Raw genomic sequence first — 27,280 nt, forward strand, 5'->3', positions numbered from 1 at the left:
TTAAAATTGGCGGGTAGGGTGCCAGGAGGACATCTGCTGCTTGCTTGCAGTGATGTCCAAGCACCCCCCCTACCAAGGACCCTACGTGTCTAAGGTGCAAATAAAACCGAAAGAGGGGGGGCCCACTCCATACGGCAACCATAGGAGGGGGGCCACTCCCAAGTAGCCCCCCCCCAAGGCGCATCGCAGGCTAAACCCCCCACCCCCTCACCCTAATATGAGGTTATATAAGGAAGGGGGTAAGTTGGGGACAGCTGGTAGACTGTCCCCCGGTGGTCAAACAGCCGTCCCCCAGCCCACCCCCAGCAAAGGGGCCAGGGCCACCCAGCCCAGGGGCCCACCCCCGGAGGCGCCGACACCCCAGGCCCGGCACCACCCACCCCACACAGAGAGAGAGGAGCCAGAAAGCGTCGCCCCCCCCCGGAGCAAGCCCAGGCCCCCACCCCCAGACGCCGGCCCTAGAAGAGCTCTGGTCAGGCCTCGACGGGACCGAGGAGGCCAACCGGCCGAGGCAACCACTGATTGCCTCAGCGGAGACCCCGACCCGCTAGCCCCCCCGACCCGTACTAATAATGGGCCCCCCCTCCCCCCCAGAACGCCCCCCCACAGGACAGGGCCGACAAGCCCCCCATCCCACCCCACCCCAGACCCCGCAGCCGAAGCGGGTGATACCCAGAGCGACCGGGGGCCCCGACGGATTTTATTTTTAAGAATCGGCTAACGAAACCCAGATAACTTTGTCGGGTATATCGAAAGAAAGCTTTGAAATCATTACGTGATGGCGACACGACCTACGGTTTGGCGGCCATTTTGTGCCAAAATCTGCCATTTTGAGTTTTTCGCGTTTTTACACAATATGGAAAAATGAACTTTTTTTTGAGCGATTTTCACGAAATTTGACGCGCATGTCCCTAGCGTAAGTCCACAATCACCTCTGGAGTTTCGTCGACCTTTGACCTCGGGAAAAGGCGGCCATCTTGAATTTTCTATAAAAAACACCTTTACCACCGGATTCAAACGTAAACTTGTCGTTGGAATTTTCATCGATCGTCTCAAAACTTTTTGGGCATCAACGGCAAGCTACTGTGGAAAAAATGTTGGAATTAGAAGTTGTAGATTTTGAACGGCGTGCGCGTGGCAAGCTAGCAAAGTGGCGCCCTGTTATAACTCCCATGTCTTTCAATACAATACAGTGAAAATTGAATGCATGCATTCATGCCTGAAACTGAATACATTGAAAAACACTGGATATGGACATATAAGGAAAGTGGGCGTGGTTAGCATAAAACCACTGTTGCTAAGGACGACAAAAACTTTACTTTTACCGATTTGTCCGAAACTGACGTCAATCTGTTCGTCTTCTCAAGGGGACCAAAACATAAAATGGTTGCTATGGAGAAAAAATAAATAAAAAAGCCGCCATTTTGGAAAAAGTGTTTTTTTTTTATCAACTTATGGCATATAGCTCTCACCAATGGAGGAATGTGTTTTTCTGAGTCAGTTGATGATGCTGATCGCTATGCTAGCACTTTTAGCTATGTTAGCATATTTAGCATATTTAGCATAGTTAGCATAATTAGCATTTTAGGTAATGTGTTTTTCTGAGTCAGTTGATGATGCTGATTGCTATGCTAGCACTTTTAGCCACATTAGCATAGCTAGCATAGTTAGCAGAATTAGCATTTTAGGTAATGTGTTTTTCTGAGTCAGTTGATGATGCTGATCGCTATGCTAGCACTTTTAGCCACATTAGCATAGCTAGCATAGCTAACATAATAAGCATTTTAGGTAATGTGTTTTTCTGAGTCAGTTGATGATGCTGATCGCTATGCTAGCACTTTTAGCCACATTAGCATAGCTAACATCGTTAGCATAATTAGCATTTTAGGTAATGTGTTTTTCTGAGTCAGTTGATGATGCTGATCGCTATGCTAGCAATTTTAGCCACATTAGCTTAGCTAGCATAGTTAGCATAATTAGCATTTTAGGTAATGTGTTTTTCTGAGTCAGTTGATGATGCTGATCGCTATGCTAGCACTTTTAGCCACATTAGCATAGCTAGCATAGTTAGCAGAATTAGCATTTTAGGTAATGTGTTTTTCTGAGTCAGTTGATGATGCTGATCGCTATGCTAGCACTTTTAGCCACATTAGCATAGTTAGCATAATTAGCATTTTAGGTAATGTGTTTTTCTGAGTCAGTTGATGATGCTGATCGCTATGCTAGCAATTTTAGCCACATTAGCATAGCTAGCATAGTTAGCATAATTAGCATTTTAGATAATGTGTTTTTCTGAGTCAGTTGATGATGCTGATCGCTATGCTAGCACTTTTAGCCACATTAGCATAGTTAGCATAATTAGCATTTTAGGTAATGTGTTTTTGTGAGTCAGTTGATGATGCTGATCGCAATGCTAGCACTTTTAGCCACATTAGCATAGATAGCATAGTTAGCATAATTAGCATATGCAGTTTTGACTAGCCATTATCAAAAGTGAGCGGTGAGGGCGGTGGTGCGTAGAGTTGGGCGTGGAGGGCGGGTTGCGTCTGCGGGCCATACAACGCCGCTTGCGGCTTTAATTTATTATTATTATTATTATTTTTCCGACAAATCAGAGAATGATTTATCCAAAAGAGGTTTTTAATGGGTGTCTAAGTTTTTTTAACAGTTTTTTTCTGTTGGATTGGCTCATTTCTTGAAACTGAAATGACATTCTCAAACTTTCATGGACAAATCTCCAAACACAACAGAATGTCATTTCTCATTGCTTCCATCTAAGTTCAATCAGAAGTTAGCACAGTGAACCCAGCTTTAGGACATTTTACAAGATCTGAACCGATTACCCTATTCTCAGTCTAATAGCCATTCTCTTCAAAACATGTCAGCAGGATTTTAATGTGGGAGCCGTCATTTGCACAATCATTTGTTCGATTTTAAAAAATTCATCAAGAAACTGTTGTGACCAACATGCGTACATTTGTTGGAACAATTGTTGAATTCGAGTGAATTGTTGGCGCTTATGTGAAATGAAAACTTCACTAGTAAATAAAGAGTTTTCCACATTTTAGCCAGCTAACTGTTACCTCTCAGGTGCTGTCTATGATTGTGAATGCTGGCAAATATGTTTAAGTAGGCCAGGGCCAGTACCATTTGTAGTACGAACATGGAGGTACCTCACCAACAAAATGAGCACGGTCAACTTCCTACTGGAAGAAGAAGAAGAGGAGCAGGAGGAGTGAGGATGGAATAAGAGGTCCCTAATGACCTTTTAGTTTGGAGAATGTCATTCAGTTTCAAGAAATGAGCCAAACCAAGGGAGAAAAACTGCCAGAGGTTTTGCCTGTTGACGAGTGTTCTGTCAACTCCTTTGTGTCAGTAACCGGAGCCTCCAGGAGGAGCTCATTCAACTCGGGTCAAGGAATTGCTCATCTTTGGTTTCGCCATCACTAGAGGGAGGTCGAGACGCCATCAACTTAACTCAAGTAGGAGTGCAGTCATGTAAGTATCAGCAGTTTTGAACCTGTGTGGTTTACATTTGCAAAAAAAAAAAAAACATCAAACCAAGTCATTATTGTCAGCATATGAAGTACTGTATATTTACTAAAGTGAATGCAAGTGGAGAAAAGAAAAACACAGCCCCTGAGACAACAAAAAACCCCTGAAGGATTCAAAATAGATCATAGGCTTAGTCCCATCCAGCCGTACGGCAGTTGATCCGTACAGGTCCTGCAGGTTTTTGGATTGTCCTGGCCCCTGGAGGGTCATAGAGGGGAATGTCAGAATGTCTAGGTGTTCGCAGGTGTCTTGCAGTTCCCTTGTGGCTTGGTTGGCCACCTAAAGGGACGTCATGAGAAAGGAACGTACCATTGTCATGCGTTTGGTAAGTGTATCGTAAAGGATTCGTAAGGCTAATGGAAATTGCACGCACTTAGGACGTGCGGTTGACCGCATCATTGCTCTTGATCCTTATTGACAGAGAGCGAATGCCAAAAACACATGGGGTGTGCAGGTGACGTGCAAGTACCTGTAAGATGCCAGTAGGATGCTTACACAAACTACACTCTGTCTAATTTGAGTCAGTCGGGCTGCAGTGCATTCCCATGACCAGCACTAACGCCTCGCTCCTTGCAGTCTGCAGGATTTGGGATGAAAAATCCGTACAACACGTCGGCATCTCACCAACTTCTCCCTCATTTACCCCCCCCCCCCCCCCCTCCATCTTTGTTACCAACTAATGCCCACGGTTGAAATTAATGTGCCTAAACACTTTGGTTCTGCAGGCCCACCATGTGGTCTATGTTAAAATTTCGTGTTGGCCCCCCCGCTTGCCCCTACAGGTTTTTTTGCTTGCAGACAGCCCATATCAACCCGTGAGGGCAGTTGTGACAAAGGCATAACTTGTTAGTACCCAGCTTTTGGGTACAGCCTTCCCAATGAAGACGATCACCTTTTGTCTTGTTCTTGTCCGTCAGATGGTCACTTCTGGTTCTGGTGATCAGCTCAACATTTGATGCTGCATACACCTGAAAGGACAAGTTGCACTCCTAACTTGTGCCAAAATAGATTTTTAATAATATAATGGAGTTTCCTGGATACTTTCTTTTTATTTTTACATTCAGTCCCACACAGTTGAATTGTATCCATGATAACCATTACAGACCAAACTCCAAACTTTTTTTGCCCAGCTATTTATACAAATGTGCTCATAAGTTTACAAACCTGGAAGAAAGTATGATTTCTTGATTATTTTTCAGAGAATAAGAAAATGGTAAATACTTGTTTAGCGCTTTTCTATCTTCTTCGAAGGCTCAAAGCGCTTTACAGTCACTGTCCCATTCACACAATGATGCTGAACACTGGCGCCAACCTCCCACCAGAGGCAAGGTGGGGTTCAGTGCCTTGCCCAAGGACACTTCGACACATGGGCGGACAAGGCCAGAATCTAACCTGCAATCTTCTGATCAGAGGTCGACTGCCCTACCGCTGCACCACGGCCGCCCGTGGCCAACAGAACCTTCAATGGGAACGCAGCTTAAGACATTTTGTGCACACACCTTTAGCTGTCAGTCAAACCCTTTTATATCAGCTTGTCTGCATGTTTTCAGAACAAAGTCATCAAACTTTTGAACAGGGTCATTTGGGAAGTTTCTGTTGTCATTATGATTTAAAAAGGGTTAAACAGATTTTTTTTGACAAAAACTGGCTTCACCCAACCACTAACTGAGAGTGGAAAAAAACGTTTTTGTGTTTTCATTCGTATTCTCTGAAAATCAACCAAGACATTTCTTCCAGGTGTGTAAACTTCTGAGCACAACTGTAGATAACATCAGAAATGTTCTAAAGCATTCTAGACAGAGAGTATGAATTTGAGTACCACATAAACAATTATACCATGGTCCAGGTGAATACTGGATTCCGATTGGCTGCTGGGTGTGCTTAAAAAAGTGGTAACCGCACGTCCCAAAAAGAAGTTCTGGTCATCTTATCTTAAATGTTTTGTATCACTGCGCCGGCTTCTTTAAAACAACCTTTTGCTTCATCATTTGGACAAAAACAAGCGGTAAGAAGTGAACTTTCTCTCTGAGTTGATGCTTTATTTAATCCATTGTGATGATCAGCATATTTATACTGCTGAATCTTGACTGCAGCAGTGGTGTGGCGCCTTGTCACGTTACCATGACAAGGCGCTGCACCACGTAACAAATAGTCCACTTTTTGTGAGAAAAGCGATCCAAATCGGAAAAAAAACCCAAGAATTAAGGACTAAAAACTGGTTAAAATTTATTTCTTTTATAAGTGACCATGGCAGAAGCGGGTTACTGGCCTTCGAAGTATGCATTATCAGCTTTTTCCACTTCGTGGAAGCACTTTGTCGGCCATTAACCCTTACATAAAGTTTCTGGACATTGTTGAAGGCTGTTGGAGTTCTACCTTAGCTTCGTATCCATTCACCATCTCAGTCTTCTCACTCCTCCAACCAAGGATGCCCGTCTTATTCCTGCAACAGCATATTCATATTTCCCAGATTATTCATCTGACAATTTGAAAGCCTTAAGTAGGATCAAAGTGGACTTTGATGAGGCGGGTGCTCTTTCTTCAAGTTGTTTCTAGTTCCTGTTAGTAAAACCAGGAGACCTGTCCATGAGATGCATGTCAAATCATCATCCATTCAACACATGTGGAAAAGTTCAGGGCTTTCATAAACGTTTTTTTCCTAATTTACTGCCCCATATATGTTTGAGTGATATTGTAATAAAAAAAAATCATGACATACAGAATAAATTCTAAAGATGATCATAGTTTGTGGAGATTAAATTATTTATGCAGCAGTTGTGCTCCACATACTCAAAAAACAAAAAAAATGTCACAAAACACGGATGTTGTACAAAACATAGTTTGAGAGCAATTCTTAAGACAAGGTACCATGAATTTAACAAATGTATGTATGTATTCCTGCTGTGGAAAAAGGTGGTTGCCTGTTTTTTTAACATGGAAATTACTCTTTAAAAGAAAAAGAAACAAAACTAAACAATTGGGGAACTTCATCAAAAGACTACAAGAGGGTGGTGACGAGACTGCGAGAGGCCATGCCAGAGATCTCAGATTCAACGCTGGTGAGATCAAACCATTTTTTGTAGTTACTGGTATACCAGAGCACAGCGATTGCTTTAGGGATGTCTTTCTTTTTATTGAGTCTCCTATTTTTTTGGAATAACGTTCTGAGTTCATTCTGAACCATCTTAGACTGAATTGAAACTGAGCACGCCTCATCTCAAATGTTTTTCTCATGAACTGACCTATTCAATGATCTTTTAATTTGAACTCTCTAATTTTATTTAAGGTATGGAATGATGCACGGATTGTGTCTGAAAATGTCAGTTGTTGTGTTTATCTGCAAATTGTTTCTCCACATTAAGACACTCTTTTGTGTTTAATCCATTTTCTGGTTTATTCTTTAGTAACAGGACTAGTTATCCTGGTGAATTGTTACACAAGTACAAGGTGAAAATGAATTTTGGACTCCAGATTCTGGAGTGGGAAAAAATGAACTCCAAAGATGGATGTCCTGTCAGAGGTGCCTGACAAAGTGGTTTGCTCCAAAGCATCATAAATAGATTATTGGCATGTATACAGGAGTGCTGAGCAGGGAGAAACGCACAGGGGTGACACTGTGGCGGAAGTCTGACAGGGAGATGATTATGCTTGGAGCACCCCTCCCTGCTCTCCTTAACTGAACTGCTCTCCTCTCCATCTTCTTCCTGCTCGTCTCTCAGAGGGTTTTTTTATACACAGTTGATTTTTTTTCCCTGTTTTATCTTTCCTGCCTGGAAAACTATAATTACTCCCAGATTTTGTGCTTCTGTGTGGAGCAGCTTCTTGCCAACAGGCAGGGTGGGAAAATGCTGTGAACCAGAAAGGAACCCCTGAGTCTGAGCCACTTTAAACAATTCTGTTGTCAAATTTCAAAGGAAAATGAAAGCATGTTGGACTGATATGTACAGTAATTATAGATTTGATCTATTTTTGTTATATTCTATAATGCTCATTTAAAAGTACATCTGACACCAAAGCTAAAACTCTATTGCAGAGCCCCTGTTTCAGTTGTATTGATGAATCTCATTTCATATTGCATGTTCTCCTTCAAATTATATTTTGGTTACACTTATTTTTATACTTTTTCTTTGTATCCTCTGAAAGTCCATGCATCTCTGCATTTCCTTGTTTGGCCATATCTCTGCGTTGACTGACATGTCATTATGTTCCCGTCAAGACTAACCTTTAGCACAAAGTGTTCTAACAGAACAAACTATTTAAATGAAAATGTTGCATTCTACCAAGGACGTATAGTACAGCAACCGAATCCCGACTGCAGTCAAACAGCCCGGCCTAAACGCCATCCGTCACAATAGCAGAAGTGGTTTTCCCTTTAAAGCTACGACAGAGCCTGAAAATCCGCTTCAGCTCTGATGTCCTCACAGTGGTGCTGCTTCTGATTGTGTTTTCATGCCGGCTGTCAAAAGCATCTTGACAGCCATCAGAAAACCCGCCTGAACCCGTTCCCCTTAGCTGCAGCGTCAGGGAATAGAGGAACGATGATGGAAGTTCAGCTAGTGAGGAGAAAACGGTTTTCCTCCTTTGTGCTGGCAAGAAATTTCAAAAATGAAACACATTCAGTCCTGTGGCTGACCTCCTTTTTTCATTTTATTGAGTCAAGTTATCGCTGAATTATATTTCTTTTTCTTGAAAAAGGAGTCAATGTCTGCTGGTGGTCTGAGGCTGCAGGTTTACAAACAGTAGAAGTTAGATTTTTTTGCATTGAGATCCCTGATTAGATCAGGTGTGCATAAGTACCTCTCAAAAGTGATGTTGCGTGTGTCCAGCTGAGTGGTCACCACCGGGGCAGACAGCCGGGCTGCAACCTGCTCGTTGGTGGGCTTCATCGCTCCCAGAAGACCCAACCCGGCCACGGTGCTGCAGCTGGCCCCGCCTCTTCCCCGGCCAGGTGAGAGCGCTGCGAGCGAAGAGACGCACAAGGTCTCGCAGAACACCAGCTGCCTGTCATGGTCAACCTCCATCACCTCTGCACTGGAGTCTGGAGGAAGGGGAGCCAGAGGAAACAAGGAGCATCCTCAGGGTAGCGGACAAATGGAGGAGAAACTGAGATTTCACATCGCTAGAAAGCTCTGTTAGTTTAAGAATTAATGTCAAGACACTGCAGATGGGTGAAGGCAGGGCAAAACCAGTTAGGTTCCATATGGGCCGTTTAAAGTACAAAGGAACAGGGAGAGTGGGAAGGGCAAAAGGTCAAAGAGAGGGACAATAAAGATTAAACATGAAAGACAGGCTGGAAAAAGTACCAGGACAAAGAAAAGAGATGTGTAGTATAACTAAAAGTAAAGCCTTCTTTCATAAGGGTGCAGTGTCTCGACATTACATTTTTCCTGAAGCCTATGTGAAGGTTAAAGACCCACTCATACGAAAATGATGTTTTTGACATTTTCAGCATGTTCTTGAGATATTTTTCTAACGATAGGGGACATGAATAAGAAAAATTGAATACAAATGGCATTTCTGAGTATTTCTTATCTAAATTGTTGTTAACCAGAAACAGATGGAAAAATGCAGACTGAAAAAACTTGTAGAAATCTTCAATCGGCGGGCCACAAGCTCCCTCCGCTTCATTCTGATGCATCCACTTGTTTTCCTCGTCTGAGCTGGAATCTGGATCTAAATTGTACGGCTAAATAGCTCCGACATTGCTCGCCATTTCTGTTGCACTGCTGATGTTAGAAAGGAGTTGTGAAGAGGTGTAAGCTAGAAGGAGAGAGTGTAAAAAGGTGGATGATGGGAAGGGCGGTGGGATTGCTCCGTAAGTCGGCGGTGAATTTCTAATGAACTCCTGCTGCTCTGCAGAAACTACGTCCTTGAAAACGTCACACGTTTTTGATTTTGGCTAAAAATAGCAAATATTTTTTAATATTAATAATAATAATAATATTTCTTATCTCACACCATCATGGTCTAAAAAAATCTAAGAAGTAACTTGGCATTTGTTTATCTAGAAAAGAGGAGGTTCAAGTTGGACTTTTTTGTACCTCGTCCTCTGAAAATGAAGCTTCGGTTTCCTCTTTGCCAAGTCATCTGTTCAAATCCCATGAGGGTTGTGTCCACACGCAGACACTGACCGCTCTTCCACACTCTGTAGGTGTCGCTGGGGCAGATCCGCGACACCAGAGGCACTGCGGGCAAATGCGGAAACTGTTGAACTCAAAGTGTACACAAAAACATATTGCTGTTCAGTCTAAGAGAAAGAAAGGGACATCCATAATCTCAAAAGAAGAATGAAATCTAGATTATCTGAGGAGGAGCAGCCTATAATCTGAAAGGATGCGGGGACTGGACTCACCCCAGCTGGTGAACTCCCATTTCATCTCCACATAGAAGTCTTCCGCCTGGACGAGAACAGGAAATGGAGAGCGTGAGACAGATGAGAGAGCACGGAGTAGTGATGAAGAGGAAGATAGAGGAAACACAGCTGAGGAGATGAAGAGAGATGAGCATGTGGTTGAGGAAACTGGTCTTGCAGAAAAGAAATAAGGAGAAGAAACCAAAAAGAAAAGAGGTAGAGTCTGGCTGTGTCATCGTTTGAGCTGAAGGTGGTGGTGGGTGGTTGGCACAGAGATGCTTGCGTGGGCTGTGATGTGGAGGAGTCACAGCTGATGGATGGAGGGACAGAGAGGGCGATGATTGCTCTGGATCCATTTTTCTTAAAGCTGGATGCGCACATAATTGCATCACCAATCACATATCTTTTTAACCTTTCGTTGCAGACGTGTGAATTTCCCCTTTAGTGGAAAATCAGCAGCTGTCCCCCCTCTCTGTGTGGCTGTTTGTCGACTTGGCAAAAGCCTTGTGCTATCCTAGATGACCCCACCCTTACATTGACGTGTTCTCCCTACCATGACAAAGGTGGATAAAGGTGGAAAGATTTCATGTAATCCATGGACACCAGTGAAGATCACAAATCATTGAAGAAAAAAGGTTCAGAGCACTGTCTAGTGGGTCTAGATGACCCAACTCCCAATGTTAAAGTGCCTACGATTGCACAAGGGTTAAGTGGATCCATCATATAGGTCTCTCACTGGATTGTGCTGCTTGGTTCAAAAGTAAGATCACTGACTGCGTACAAGTTATGTGTACGGTTGGCTACCAATCTTCTCCACTCCCGGTAACCATGGGGGACCCTCAGGGGTCTATCTTGGGACCAACTTTGTTGGATATCTATATAAACAATATAGATCATGCTGCTGGAAATTCCTTCATTCATTTTTACGCTGATGACACCGTTTTGTATACACATCCAGCCCTTCCGTAGAGACTGCCATGTCATCTCTTCAAAATAGTTTCTAATGATTTGCAGCATACCTTCTCCAGTCTACGCCTTCGAATCAATACTAACAAAACTAAATATATGATTCACAATCATCAGTCAGCTCAGACACCTTGTGAGGGCAGTATTTCAACCTTCAACGACACAACAATGCAACATGACTGTTCATAAAAATATTTGGGTGTATGGCTTCACAGTTTGACTCTAATATTAACACAATAGCAGCTAAGATTAAATCAAGAACTGGCTTTCTTTACCGAAATAAATCACCATTCACTCATTCTGCAAAGTATAATCTGGTAAAAATGACAGTCCATCCTATCTTAGATTATGGTGAAGTTATCTACAGATCAGCTTCCCAAACTTTCCTTCATAAATTGGATCTCCTTTATCACGCTTGTTTTCATTTTGTCACTGCTGTTCTCTTTAATACCCATCCCTGCGATTCAATGGTCTTGTCAAATGGTCGTTGCTCACTCTTGCAGGCGGTTGCATTGGTATCATTTCATTTACAAGACTCTAACTGGTAAAACTCAATTTTACCGTCTTACCCTTCTTAACATCTCTATCAGTACTTGTAGTTTGCGTTCTATTGATTTTCTCCCTACGGTTGTACCCAGGGTTCGTACCCCCCTGGGATGCTCATCATTCCTTTTTTTTTTTCCCCTATGACTGGAATGAAGTTGCGTGTACCTTGGTCTCCTTAGCTGCATCTAAAACCTATTTAATAGATAAGGTTTAAAATGAATGCAGATGTTTTTTCCATGTTTTTATGAGTCTACTTCTGTCTTTTTATCATAAACATTAACTTAGTAGCTCCCGTAGACTTTTTAGCCCACTCCACTCTACCGTTGGGAGTGGGGTCATCTAGACCCACTAGACAGTGCGCTGAACCTTTTTTCTTCAATGATATGTGATCTTCACTGGTGTCCATGGATTACATGAAATCTTTCCACCTTTATCCACCTTTGTCATGGTAGGGAGAACACGTCAATGTAAGGGTGGGGTCATCTGGACCCCACAAGATAGCACAAGGGTTATTGTAAATATTGATGTGTGAATATGTCATGTTTTATTTGTATGTCACTTATATTACATTATCATTCTGTTGTATTGTGGCTGCAAACTCAGGTCCTTGTTGTAAATGAGACACTGTTCTCAATAGACTTACCTGGATAAATAAAGGCTTAACAGATTAAAAGCAGCCAGTGAAAAACAGTTTGATCTTTCTTGTAATGTTTTTTTTTTTTTTTTTTGGTTGCATCTCTGCTACTGTGAGCAACATTAGCTCAGGATTTGAACCACACACTCCAGGGCTTTCCGCTATACTGCAGCACCTTTAATGGTTGCAATCATTGCCCCTTAAGGGGTTAGGTATGACTCACGATTACCCAGAATGCCACATCCTTTTGATGCGTTTTCCTTCTTGAACAGTAAACGAAGTTATAAATACCATCAAAGAAATTGATTTATGCCGAAATAACGATTTATCTTCAGCTCAAATGAAAGCCCAGATCAACTCCCTTTGATGTCCACCTGCTTGGAAATGTCGTCTAACTCAGATGTACACTTTGAGTCTGTGTGCTTTGTTTTTGTGTGTGGGGTCTTTGGGGATTAGTTGTTGTAGCTGTGTGTGAAATCCCACTTGGCGCAATCGTTCCAGAAGGACAGGGATGCCCGCCAGCCTCTTGGCAGTCCTTTGGTAGTCACGGTAACGAAGCACAAGCCGCACCAGCTCCGGGTCTCTGGTGCTCACCGCCTCCTGCAGAACTGGAGGAGAAGAAGGAACGGACGGTTGAAAAAAAAAAATCTGCTCGGCTTCATCCAAAATTGATGCCAATAAGCAATTGAGGGCGGCAGCGGGAACTGCCAAAAGTGAAGTAGGCCAGATGAAAGCTGGACGGATTAATCACTGAAACCCGTCCATCATTCATCAAATAGCTGCTCTGAATGTAATCTTCCAAGCTGTTTCACACTGGAAAGCTTGATCCTTTATTGTTTGTAGGTTAAGTCCAATACAGTCTGTACATAAATCTAACTAACGCCTGGAATTAAAAACACAATTAGGAAAAACTAAAGTGAGTCAGGTCTGCACTGACAAACAAGAAAAAAAAACTGACTAAAGAATAAAGATCAATTCTGATTAAAAAAATCATCTTTTTGGTGTTTGTAACATGTGCCTGTAGCACATTTCTGATGATGGAGGACATATATAAAGAAAATTAAGCTTAAAATTACACCTCAGAGTATTTTTTTTATTCAAATTGTTGTGAATCAGGAGCAAATGAAAAAATAATGTCGTATTTGTTACGTAAAAAATGTGCTGGGCGGGACACAAGCTCACCGCTGTAAACTGTACGGCTGGAAAGCTCTGATATCGCTCACCATTTTTGTTCACCAGTAATGGAACTTGGGGGTGTGAGCGGCTGTAAGCCAGCAGGGAAATGTAAATGTGGAGCTCTGCAATGGGGAAGCGGGGGCACAGTTGTATTGGGCCAACGTTCATGCTTACAACTCAAGAGATACATTTCTGCATCCAAAAATCCTCCATATGAAACGATGTCCTAGTTTCTGCAGAGCACAGCATTTTTGTCTTTATTCTTCATTTAATTATTATTAAATTATTCAAAAATATTTTTAAGAATAAAAAAAGGATGGCAGAAAATTTAACTGGAAGTCAATCCCACACATTTTCTAAAATGAAGCCAACCAGGAAGCGTCAAATGTTGCACTGAACAAAAACATGAACACAATTTTGTTTTTGCTCTGTTTATCATGCGATGACCTCAAAGATCTGAAACATTTTCTCCAAACACACACAAAAAAAACATTTCTCTCAAATATGGTTCACAAATCTGTGATAGTGAGCACTGTAATCCATGTTCTGAAATGTGCTGGAAAATGGCCGGCATCAGGCAAATGATGGTCACGGCAAATGCTGACCGGTTTTCTGAGTCCCCGAACACCCCAGTAAAACAAAACGGCACGTTTCAGAGGGGCCAGTCTAAGGCACACCTGTGCAATAATCCTGTTTTCTAACCAGCTTGGCACACCTGTGAGGTGGGGTGGATTATCTCAGCAAAGGAGAAGTGCCCACTGTCACAAATTGTGAGCAATATTTGAGATAAATGGTTATTTTGTGTTTGTAGAAAATGGTTCATCTCATGACAAATGGGAGCAAAAACTAAAGCTTTTATTCAGTATAGTTTCTACAGCAGCCACCTGAAGCTGGTTTCAGAAGGATGCAATTTAGAATTTAGCTGTTAAGATTTTATTGAAGCATATAATTTTGCATATAATGAGTCGCTTGAACGGCATTCTCACTTTATTCTCTCTTTATTACTTGATGATGTTTACCCATTCTTAGGGGGCTAGAGCAGATCATTGTGGTTTCACAGCATTGAAACATTTTTCCTTCATGGTCAAGCGTTTTCCTCCATATGAAATGATCATATTTCCACACAAAAAATGAAGAAGAAGTGTTAGAAATCGTGTGGTTCAATATTTTTGAACAAGTATGAATTATTGTTTCACTCTAGAGCCACATCCACAACAAGTGTTTGTGTCCAAAAACGTTCCAGTCAGCTTTTTAGGTTGTGGAAACAAGTCCCAGACTCTTATTTAAAGCAGTAAGTAAAGGTAGATGAATCCTGCTTTGATTTTGTGTTTCACCAAAGCCCCATTAGGTGCTTTTCACTGTAAAAGGAAGCAAATATTTAATTAAATACAAGAAAACGTTGCCATAAAAAGACTTAAAAATCCAGTGCAAAAAGATAACACTAACAGTTGGATGTCCGTGCACACTATCTCTTCTTTATAACATTTAAACTGTTGATAACACAAATAAATCAAGCTTGAAATATGTTATTTTTCACACCCACTTCCTCCCTTTACCAGAGGTTCACACTACAGTTGCACAGCCAAAAGAGAAACATTGTCTGGCAGAGCCTGACTATAATGTGTTAGAAAGAACTGACGGGATTTTTAGCAAAAAAGAAGGGAAACAAAAAAAGACAGTTTTTGACTATTCAGAGGCTGTAAAAACAATTGTAAATCTAGATCATAAAGATATTGTTGACTTATAGAACTATTGAAGTTTCTGGTAAATAACTGATTTACAATGTTTCTGCCATCATAATAGTAAAAAGGGCATGGCTTGGTCTTATTTGGACCTGATCACCTAACCCTTGTGCTATCCTAGGCACTTTAACATTGGGAGTTGGGTCATCTAGACCCACTAGACAGTGCTCTGAACCTTTTTTCTTCAATGATTTGTGATCTTCACTGGTGTCCATGGATTACATGAAATCTTTCCACCTTTATCCACCTTTGTCATGGTAGGGAGAACACGTCAATGTAAAGGTGGGGTCATCTAAGATAGCACAAGGGTTAAACATGCTCTCAAATGACTGAATGACCTGAAAGGCCTTTGATTAACAGATATTTTTAAAAATATGAGCAAATCTTTGCAGAAGAGGATGTCCAAACAGCTGCAGATCAGAGACGCATTAGCAAAAATAAATAAAAAGAAGAGCTTCATCTCTTCTTCATCCTATCATTTGAAATGCCTAAGTTTGTAATACAGAAGTAAGAATGTAGCAGAGAGCGGGATAAAGCATCAATTCTTAAAGACGGACTCTGATGGAAATGGTGTTTTTGATGTTTTTGACATGTAGCATTTTTCTCATGATGGAGGACATATATATAAAGAATATTCAGCTTAGAATTCAGCTTCTGAGCCTTTCTTTACACAATTAGTTGTAAATCAGGAAAAAATTGAAAATTTTACGTAGAAAATTCGCTAGGCTCCCTGCTCCGCTCCATTCTGATCATCCACTTATAGAAATAGATCCATGAACGTCTTTGTTTTTCTCTTCTGAGCTGGAATCTGGATCTAAACTGCACGGATGGATAGCTCTGATATTGCTCATTGTAACATTAGTATAAACAGAGAGCTCTCAGTAAGAGGGGAAGAGGGGCGGGATTGCTCCGTGCCAACAGTTCACAACTCAGAGACAAATTTCTAATGAACTGCTGCCGCTCTGCAGAAAATATGTCCCAGAAAACGACACAGGCCTTTTTTTCCCCCCAAAACCATCATCATCATAGTCAAAAGACCACTGGGAACACTTTTAAAATAGATCAAAAGATGATTGCATTAAGACTTTCAAAAACCTGCTGATATAAAATGCCTTCCCTGAACAAAAAACAAGATTTCTGGAAAAAGCTCTCATGGCTAAAAGACCATACCCACACTAAAAGTGTCTTTGCTGGTCAAAACATTCATTCCGTTTCCATAAGCAGACTCTGAGGAAAGGTTCACTCTCTGTTCCAGCTCTAAATGAGGCCCAGAATGAGGCTCTGACTGAAGCCTCATTCACAACTTCCAAAGTATTTTTCATGAAACAATTCAAATACATTTGCATGAAAAATTGGAATCGCAGCTGAACTTTGCAGTAGATGCAGCAGCACAGAGGGAATTGAATTTGCAAATATAAAAACTTAATTAGAATAATTTCGTGAGGAGCACGCATGGATCAAAACTAAACCTAACAAGCTAAAAATTAATAAAACTTAAAACATGAATCTATTGCTAATGGGAATGTACAACGATACAGTGATTTTGGAGGATTGTATGTCTACATATTAGATATATGATTAAAAAAACGAGAGTTCCTTTGAGTGCTAGACTTAGTGTGTAAAGTATTTTATTTTTATTGTGTCGCATAACCAAGCACGAATACACCTTCTATTGATAAAAGAAGTCAGGACATGTCTAGCTCTGGAGAGACTGACATGTATTGTGAAACAGATGTAGCACCTCTCTGGAATCCTTATGTTAGATTTTTAAAAACACATTCCATGTTTTGGTGTTGGGGCCAACAGTTCTGTAGGAATATTACCAGGACTGTGGGTTGTTATTTAGGTGTCGACCCGACTCCATTCACGAATCAAGCTCACTGATTCACAGATAGAACCACGATTCTTACTTTTTAATAGAAAATGTTCGTACAGTTGCTACATGTCTGTCTTTTTAGTATGAAAACTAAAAAAATAAATATCAAATTACCATCATTTATACTTTTATTTAGAGCAGAAGATCAGAATCAACCAAACAAAACACAAAGATTTAGGCAGACAGACATTTTCTAAACCGTCAAGCTTCTGGTTAGGTTCAGCAGTAACACAAACAACATAGAACACATAACCATTGCTGTTGTTTTGGATCATCTAACAACAGATCTTGGAAATGTTCTCCACAGTTTTCAATCCTCAAAGTTCTGCAACACTTCATGTTTCTAAAACCTTGCATATCGGTGCAAAGCCGGTAAGAAAAGCCGCTTTACTCCACTGCAGAATCAGCTGGTTCACGGTGATCACGCAAGCCTGCCCGAGGTATTTTCTACATCTCTTTTTCAAATGCCAGTTTCTGAGTCAGACTGATTTAAATAAAGAAATACTCAGAAATGCAATTTTAAGTTTAATTTTCCTTATATTTGTCCTCCATCATCAGAAAAATGCCACAAGAACATGTTAAAAACACCAAAAACACAAATTATATTGGAGTAGGTCTTTAAATAGTTTTATATACTGTTTTTTCTGCAGTATAGGGCTTAATCAAATAAAAAAGACTCATGTTACATCAGTAGCGGACCGTGGATTACACACCTGGGCCTTCAGTAGTGCTACGTCTTTCCTCATAAACAGTTCCATCCCCCTGTCATGTAGATTATCGTCTTCAGTTCCATCATGAAGTCCTTTTCTATTCCATCAAGGCCAGTGTTGAGAGCCCAGTCTGTCCAGTTGTGTTTCTGGGTAGGTTTTAAATCGCTTTAGAGACGAAAATGTCCGCTCGACACACACAGTGGACGCAGGGATGGTCAGCGCCAAACACACAAATCTGTACGGCTGCTTCATGATCTCACTCAGATTTTTCTGATGAAAGAAGTCAAGGAGATCAGTGGGAGATTTTCCTGCTAAATCATCCATGGCGTACATTACAGTCAGCTCGGTTTTTAACTGAGACGGATCGAAAAGTGCTCCACGGCTCTGTGTCAAACTGGACAAGGCTGCATGTGACTTCCTGAAACTTCTGTCCAATCAGAAGGTCTGACTACTGTGATGTCAGCTTGTTAGACAGCCCTGCTGACACCAACTCAAAACCTGATTGGTTGAAAGAAATGAATAACCGACATTGATTTTGCATTAGGAGGCCTTCACAACTCATGGTGAAGGCCCTTATCCTGCCTGGCAACAAATTACAGCTGAAATGTGATTGGTTAAATGCTCCAATTTCAAAATACGTCTGTCTGGATGCACCATAACCATCATAAACACAATAAAAGAGAACGGACAGACCATATGCATAGACAGAATATAATTAAGACATGATTCATATATGTTTTGGGGCTTCAGCGAAGGGCACTATAAAAACAAAATTAAGCTTAGATTTGCATTTCTGAGTTCTACTAATTGCTGTGAATCAGAAAAAGATGAAAAAATGTCCTTTGAAATATCTGTGATGTAGAAAATACGCTGAGCCGGCCACAAGTTCCCTGCTCCGCTCCATTCTGATGCTTCCACATGTGAACCAATAGATCCGTGAACGTCTTTGTTTTCCTCGTCTGAGCTGGAGTCTGGATCTAAACTGTACATCTGTAACATTTTTATTACAACAGTAATGTGAGGTTGGGGGTGTGAGGCGCTGCAAGCTAGCAGTAGAGCGTGTAAACAGAGAGCTCTCAGCAACGGGAAGGAGAAGGGGAGCGGGGGTGCTATGTGCCAACAGTCCCGCTCACTATTCAGAGGTGAACTTCTAATGAACTACTTTCGCTCAGCAGAAACTATTTCCTAGAAAAGGATGCAGGTTTTGCTTTTTGGCTAAAAATGGCATAATAATAATTAAAAGACCACTGGGAACCTTTTGGCAATAGATCAAAAGATGATTGGAGTGGATCTTTAAAATAAAACCCCAAAACACATTTCTAAAATGTATTTTTTTACTATTGTTTGAATAAAAAAAATATAGGGTTTTTGATCCAATCTTTAACTGTAATTCAGGGTTGCACTTGCACTGACTATGACAGATTAGACTATTAAATGCTCCTCATAACATATTTATCATGAAACGTATCCCATTTCCTTTCAGATCCATCACTGCAGAGTTACCTGCGCACAAACACACTCACCGGTCCATCCGTTGCGGTTCTCTTTGCTAACATCAGCTCCATGCTGAAGCAGAACCTTGGCACAGTCCAGGTGGTCTAGAGTGACAGCCAGGTGGAGAGGCGTCCGGCCACGGGGGTCCACTGTCTCTATGTCGGTCTGTAGACGATCAGACACAACAAAACAAAATGAGAGAGAGTCTAGGACAACCTGTATTGTGATTATTTAAAGGTATGTGCAAGTTATGTATGTCAGAAAGTAGTACGTTTATATCACAAGATCACATGTATGTCAATTTATATTCTCATTGATCCAGTTGAGTCATGGCCAAATGTTTTAAGAAGAGAAGGCAATAGGTCGAGATGCAATAAGAAAGGGTCCCATTCAGATAAACAAAAAAAACGTTTTATTTTGGCGGGTTATCTCCATCTCCTCCATGTTTACCTACCAGACATTTTTGGAGGTTTATGTTTATTCTTATTCTGTTGGTGGCCTGTGTTTACTGCTTCTAATGTGAATTTACTGTCCTTGGTTCACTTTTTTTCTTTGAGCCACACAATTTTTCTTTTAACCATTCAGCCTAAAGTGAAGCCCACCAAAGCCAGTTTACACATCATTGTAGACCCTCGTTCTGAAGCTGTGTTCACACCGCCCTCAGAAATTAAATTTATGTTAACACATTTTGGGCTTCTGCGTTCAAAACTTTCGGCTTCACTCGTAGCTACGCAAGTTTTTACGACTGCCCACGGCATGCGTGTCCGTTGAACCCGGTTGTCCGGTGCAAACACCATATGCTAGACTCTTAGCGCGTCTCATGATTGGTGTGAACGTGCCTTAAGGTGGACCATCTTTGCTTATTTGATCTGCACCAGAGTTCAGCCAAGTTTACACACCTGCCGAATGAGGCGTACTATTCACGGCCACAGTTAGAAACCATCCTGTCAATGGAAGTGTGCACCTAGAGACAACGGCAGCTTCAGCCCAACTTTCTATTGAAAACTGCAGTGCAGGTGGTGAGGCCAGCAGGATAGCAGATAGATAGCAAGGACAATGACTCATATCTTATGCTCCACAAATTTACATGATAGAGACCTGAAACACAACGGGGGGAAAAAACCCTGCAAGAAAAAGAATTGACCTCAAGGACCAAGCCAGCAGCTGAGAGGAGTGAGGATCCCTGATGAATTAAAAGATGAGAGCTGGATGGAAACTCTTTACCTGGATGAGGTGAAACAAAGCAGCTTGAATAGAGAAGAACCTAGCATTCACCAAGTTAGTTGAAAATGCTAACTTGAACATATTCCCAGACTAAATAACTTAGTTAAATCCAGCAGGCAACTCCACAACATAGATGGTACCCCCTCCAAAAAGTAAAATACGTCTTTGTGTCTGAAGAAAAAAAATCACATTCAGACTCCTAGGAAATAACAATGCAGCAAACAGACAAACAACCCCAATTTTTCCCAGGGAAAGAAAAAGAAAAGAAAAAAGGGAATTACCTAAACCCAACCAATAGTATACAGGTGCTTTCCAGTGCATTGTTTTTACTGCCTAAAGAGAACTCTCATCACTTCTTCCTGATATCAATAAACACGGAAGAGCAGATGAAAAATACTCAAAGCACTGACTGTCCTACTGATCCAGTTATAACGCCATTAGAAAGCACTGGATTTCCTACTCTGACCAAACGCATTAAAAGGAAGAATAATAACTGACCAACATTAGAGGAAACGTTTTCTAGGATGTCTGTAGGCTTTGCCCCTAAAGAAGCATCAGGTTTCCCTTCCTGCCATTTCAAATCTCTGTGCTTCAGAAAAAGAAACCCATCTGAGAGCTTTCCGTCAAGAACATTGAAGAACATTGCAAACTTTTGGCAGGTTTAGTTAGTAAAAACACCTCAGTTTAGAAACACATTGTCCCAGGATGAGATCTGCTGACAGGAAAAAGCAGGTGAGCTTCGATCATCCATAGGGATGTTCTCCTTTTCTGACTGCAGTGTGTGTGATTCACAGACAGACATGGCTGTCTCAACAAAAAGGTTGCGGTTTAAACCAAGAAGGTGTTCTACAAATAAACGGCAACAGCTGCTCATCAGTTTTTCAATAATACTGGAGAAGGAAAGATGGAAAACTCTGGTATGGACAACTGAGAGGAAGTTTCCCAAGGGGCTGTTTAAGCAAGGAGGATTTCTTACAAGTCACAAACTGTAACTCTGCTAATATCCAAACACTGAAAACAAAGCCAGAGTATTACTCCAAAAAAAATGTAGTTACTGGCAAAAGCAACAACAACAAAAAATGCTAATTATTTGTCAAGCAGCGCCTTAAAAACAGAGACAACAATGTTGCTAACCCTGTATAACCACGGGTATCATATTTCTGAGACCCCTATCTCATTAGCACGGTCAACACTTTCCTCACAAACCCACTGCTGTCCATTTTGTCTGCCCTGTAGTTCATCGTCATTCCACTAGGGGCAGTCAAAGGGGCTTTTCCTGCTCAATTCAAAAACTCTATTACCGGGAAAAGTTTTGCTAAATTTCAAAACTTAATGCTGAGAATAACTTATCTATTGTTATTAAGTTTTTTAAATGACCACTTTGGATTTGGAAAAAATGCAAAAACTGTTGAGAGTGAAGTCTTTATAATACAGTGACACCATCTTAAAAATATGTGGATTAAATTTAAGACGGTCGGTAGGATAAATATTTTTCCTGAAAACTCAAGTCAATATTTCAATAAAAACATTGTTGTGAGCAGAAATTTCCCAAATCTCCCAGCCTATCACAATTGATATAATCTACATAAAAAATTAAATATTTTGTGGAATTCCTAAAACTATTTTATACCAACTCTTTGATGTGGTGAGTCTTACAGGGTCAATCCAGTGACTTGGTACTGGCCCGTTTTACAGCAATATTTACTCAATATTAACTTTAGTATTATATAAATAATTGACGCTCATCTACATCCAGAGCAAATATAAGTTGATTTAAGGTTAGTCCATGTCTGTCACTAGCAACAAAAAAACAATCCCAGTCCAATCCTCTTTTGATCAGTTGTAAAAGCAGGCTTGGTTCCAATGAAAGATTCTTCACTGAGGCAAACATGTCATCAGATTTTAGAGTTTTACATTTCTAGATTGTATTTTTTCTTCTAATTATATTCCATTTATGTTTTCTTGTTCTTGTAACCTCTTTCCTTCATCAGGCCACCGTTGTAAAGAAGAATATTGTTCTTAATCTGTCCTGTCAGGATCAATGAAGGTTAAATTAAAAATAAATAAATAAAATGAACAGGTTACTGCAGCTTTTCATAAGGGATACATAAAAAAACAATCCAGAGAGCACGGTAAATAAAATATGTGCTGTTGCTAAAATTATTTCACCTACAGTTACTGGAGCGATCGGTATTTGCAAGGGAAATGAGGAAAGCAACACGGAAGACACATAAACGAGAACACAACCCAAAACATGAATAACAAAAATAATTGTGGCTACTGTAAAAAGCATAACTCAATCAAATCGACCATCATTCTACGGTTATACTGTGTGCTAATGCAGGCACTTTCTCTGCTCTATTGCTAAATCTTTAGATAACAAATCTTCCACAGCTCTCCCAGAGCTCAAGGAAAGAAAGGGAGCTGTTTGTGGTAAAACAAAGGCGCTGTACTGGATAGGGTGTGGGAAGACGAAAGACAATGGATGAGAGTCTGATAAAAAAGAGATGAGGAACTCAGCAGTATGGGGGGAATCCCTGAGGAGCTGTGCAGGCAGGGGAACAGAGGGAGGGACCAAGTGGGGAGCACTGTAGCAACCAACACCTTCCAAATGTTGGCCTTGGTTCTTGTTTTGCTGGAGACAAACAGAGGCAAGAACCGACACGCAGACACTGTCACTCTCCATGCTGAGTGTTTTTGTGGGTTTAAAAAGGGCAGTCTCTAAGAGTGTCGCAGGACACTGCAATGAGTCTGTTTACACTCACATTATCTGATTTCTTGAATCATACGATTTTTCAATAGGATGATTTGATGATGGCACTTGATGAGTAATAAGATGTCGGATTAAAACCTTGTGCTATCCGAGGCACTTTGACATTGGTAGTTGGGTCATCTAGACCCACTAGACAATGCTCTGAACCTTTTTTCTTCAATGATTTGTGATCTTCACTGGTGTCCATGGATTACATGAAATCTTTCCACCTTTATCCACCTTTGTCATGGTAGGGAGAACACGTCAATATAAGGGTGGGGTCATCTGGACCCCACAAGATAGCACAAGGGTGAGCACCTAGATTTCTGGCCAAAAAAGCTAACACTTCCCTGCAAATATCCAACTTCATTTTCAAAATATTTTGTAGGGAGGGACAGGTCATGGTGAAGTCTTAAAGAACAAATAATGGCAAGTTAGGGTGAAGTAGGTTAGACGCTAGCATTTCATACTGATTATTCATTTTTTTCAGTCCCCCCCAAACCCTACGCACTGTGCAGGGAGCCTGTTAGTCCAGTTCAAGTAAAAAGTGTGCCCCCCTTTGCACCCAGGCTGACTGTTAGAAATGAGGAAATTAGATAATCAGAGTGTAGTTTGTTTGGACATCCTACTGGCACTTACATATGACCTACGCTGTACGAGAGCATCACTTGTACTTCATAAGATGCACGATAATTTTAAGGTCCGTTTATATGACGTCCCTTAAGGTGGCCACACAAGCCTCACGGGACCACAAGACAAGACACAATTTTAAGCTGTTAGATTTTACAATGCCACAGTTTAAATATGCATGTACAAACCGGTTATCGTGCATCCATAACCCGTCCGAATATTCTGTTTTTTTACTTTATTTATTTAATTTTATTATTCCGCATAACATACGTTATGTCGTAATAGTGTACATAAGTATTACTTTTTGTTTTTGTTTTTGCACATTTTGTTTTTGTCTTTTTGCACATTTTGAACACCCTTCATTCTTTTGCACATTGCTGTTGTTCTCTTCTTTTCTCTTTCTCTTTTTTGCACTAAACTGCTGTAGCAATTGAATTTCCCCAACGTGGGATCAATAAAGAATATCTTATCTTATCTTTTCTTATCTTATCTTAAGATGCAGATGGACCCTGCACAGGCCCAGACTACTCAAAAACCTGCAACAACCCCACAGGTCCACTCCAGTATGGGATCATGTGACTAAGGCTTCAAGGGTAGCACAGGTGTGTCTTGGAGTTCTCTTGAGGCTTGTGCGGTGACCATGGGGCGGCCGTGGTGCAGAGGTAGAGCGATTGTCCTTTGTGTAGAGGATCGCAGGCTCGACTCCTGCTCTGCCCGCCCATGTGTCGAAGTGTCCTTGGCCAAGACACTTCACCCCGCACTGCTCCTGGTGATTATAGTTTAGCACCTGCGTGTGAATGGGACTGTGACTGTAAAGCGCACGTTCAGTGTATCATGAAGTATTTGTAAGGATAACGTTAGTTGCACACACTTATGACGGTGCCCTTACACTACACTCTCATCGTTAGTAAGGTGTGAGTACTGGTTCCCTGCTGATCGCACACAAATGCCGCCCCCAGGGGATGTCCAGGTGATACATAAGAGCCTGTAGGATATCCACACACACTACACTCTGATTGTCTAATTTCCTGATTTTTTACTGTCAGGCTGCAAAAAAAGGACCGTGGATTTATCACGTCCATACTTTGCGCTGTCCACAGGATTTGGGGGGGGTCGAAAAAAGAACAAATCCACATGACACGCCTGCGTCTCACCTACTTTTACTCTTACTGTATGTGTTGCATTAGAGTTCACTACAACCCGTTGCCTGCAGAAAGAAATGGCTTGATTTGCCCATTTTTGGCCCCAAGACAGTTAATATCATGTTTACTAAAAACAAACCAGCTGAAGGTCTGAAAAGTACCAGGGAGTGTGAGGTTAGGTCATGACATTCTCTGGCGTTCTCTGAAATAAATCAGCTAAAAGACCAAAATTTCTCTAAAGATTTGATTTATACAGCCAATTTGAAAAAAATATGATTACTCCCAGTTTTCCATCTTTTGGTGGAAATGTCAATTCTGGCTCGCCCAGGGGAAGAGAAAGAAAACTATTGATCAATACACCCAAAGAGAAATGTATAGAGAAAACTACAACTGACCAAAGAATAATCAATTCTTATCATTTCAGTCAGTTCCAGCTGTAGCTTACTGACTGTATTTTCTAACTGCTCTCAGTTTCAGCTAACGGTCTCTTACCTCACACCTTTCTTTGGTACTTTTTTCATAGCCAGACCATCTGAGATGCTTGTTCAGAGGTTTCCTGGTGCCGTCACTGTTATCTTTGGACTTGATGCTACCTTATTAACAAAGGCAAACAGTTAACATTGATTTTCATTGTACTGTATGTATAGTCCCTCAATTACCAGCTGTTCTTAGAAGCAAAAGCTTAAAACCGACTGCAAAGAGTTCATCAAATCTTCAAGCTGGCATGAGTCCGCATGTGATAAATTAGCTGTGATGACACATTCAAGTCGTTCCAGTAAACTGTGTCAGTCTCAGCTTTAGTGAGGAGCGGCACAGAGGAGGCCAAGACATGAAGAAACTGTGGCTGCCATTGAAACTCAATGTAATCAGCAGAGAACAAAGACATGTTCTGATTAGAACTGTGAACTCGGAAGAAAAAGCTTATGCAGAACAGACTTTACCCACAGAAGGAAGACCAACCTGTTACGCACAGTGATACAAACAGCTTACTCAGCTTAACTAGCCATGTAGTTAACATGAAACAGAAATTTGAAAATTTCAAATTCCTTGATCAAATTGCCAATTAAATTGTCAATCCGGGGTGAAAGGGTTTATCATTTTCATGTTTTCATCTTTTATTAATACTATGTAGAGCCACATTTGGCCAAACCTCCCAAACATGCTTTGCGGTTGCGTTGTGGAGGGATTTTCACTTTATCATCAGTGCACAGAGGTGATGGTTTGAATTCCAGCTCAAGCATATTTGTGTACAGTTTGCAACGTCATTCAGTGAATTGAACTGTTTTCCCCCCGCATGTATGAACTGCATGAATGTATTCCCAAAGTAGTGTAACTTATTTTTCTGCTTTGTGCACAGAAATTGGGGCCAAATATCAGCAGGTCAGGACGTGTCACTCTCTTCAGAGTAACAGAAAGTATTGTAACAGGAAGTATAGTATCAAACTTTGGGAGAGCATTCTCACTACTGTACGCCACATCAGAGGAGTGATGAAACAGGCAGCGCCAACAACAGACGCTGTTCTGGAGCAGAATGGCGTCACTTTAACTTCTGTTGCATTGTCAATCAGTCATCGTCATTCTTTGGAATACCATAACTCTTCAACCGTTTACAGAATTAACGTAAGTCCAGTGGATTCTGAAGCGAAGAAAAGCAGCCTTGCGTTGACATGCCACACTTTACAGCAGTGACGTGTTTACGCGATCAACGTAACGGATTCTGTTGCGGTGGAAAGCAGCTTTGTGCCGCAATGCAACACTTAATGTTGGTGATGTGTTGCTGAAATGAAAATCCGCTTTTCTCTGCGTCAGAATCAGCTGATTCACGTTGTTTGAGAAGTCAACAGTATATTATGATATATGTAGAAGAGCTTTTGTTATTTTGAGATGACCCCATACAGTTTATTCACAGTCAACATCTCCATTTTAGAGGTATCTCCAAGTGATCAATTAAGGATTTTCTAAATGTAGGGTTTTTCTTGGTGGATTTCTGTGTTGGTAGTGCAAACCTGGCAAACACTCTAGAGCGCCTCAACAGTCCTTTGGGAGCAACCCTCCACTTAGTACCTGCAGACGTACTGCAGACGTCCCGTCTTAATAACTCAGTCCAATGTAAACAAAGTTCAGTTGAGAATCAAAGCACACAAACATCATTAGAATTTCATCATAATGAATGCGTCTCTACATCTCGCATGAACCAAACAGGATCTCTCAGGAGAAAATACAGTTTACTACTAATGGGCAACCAACTACTATCTACCTCACACATATGAGCACTGGAAGGTCTCACAGGACTGATTGGTGCTCATGTCTAAGGCTTTGTGCACATGAAAACTAGTATTTTGACCAAATAGGTTTTTCCATCCATTTAAAAAAACAAAACCTTGACCACTTGGAACCATATATTACAAGTTTGAAACTCTCCACAGAGGCTGAGCATGGAAACGCAACAACTAAACAGGACAATAAAAGCCTGGTCCTCTC

At 41.1% G+C, this 27,280-nt stretch overlaps 1 protein-coding gene across 1 annotated transcript in view; it reads right to left on the reverse strand.

Moving 5' to 3' along the window:
* Positions 1 to 27,280, reverse strand: part of ankrd13b (ankyrin repeat domain 13B) — a 62,878-nt gene that overhangs the window by 15,197 nt on the left and 20,401 nt on the right. Inside the window, exons 2-8 of the mRNA XM_011482923.4 lie at positions 19,081 to 19,216; positions 12,537 to 12,661; positions 9,908 to 9,953; positions 9,597 to 9,740; positions 8,353 to 8,593; positions 5,932 to 5,998; positions 4,448 to 4,523 (exon numbers count right to left, since the gene is read on the reverse strand). Of these exons, the coding sequence (XP_011481225.3) occupies positions 4,448 to 4,523; positions 5,932 to 5,998; positions 8,353 to 8,593; positions 9,597 to 9,740; positions 9,908 to 9,953; positions 12,537 to 12,661; positions 19,081 to 19,216 (835 nt within the window). The remainder of the gene's footprint in view (positions 1 to 4,447; positions 4,524 to 5,931; positions 5,999 to 8,352; positions 8,594 to 9,596; positions 9,741 to 9,907; positions 9,954 to 12,536; positions 12,662 to 19,080; positions 19,217 to 27,280) is intronic.

The sequence above is a fragment of the Oryzias latipes genome, chromosome 13 (assembly GCF_053564925.1).
Source record: "Oryzias latipes strain Hd-rR chromosome 13, Olatipes_Hd-rR_3.1".
Classification (NCBI taxonomy): domain Eukaryota; kingdom Metazoa; phylum Chordata; class Actinopteri; order Beloniformes; family Adrianichthyidae; genus Oryzias; species Oryzias latipes.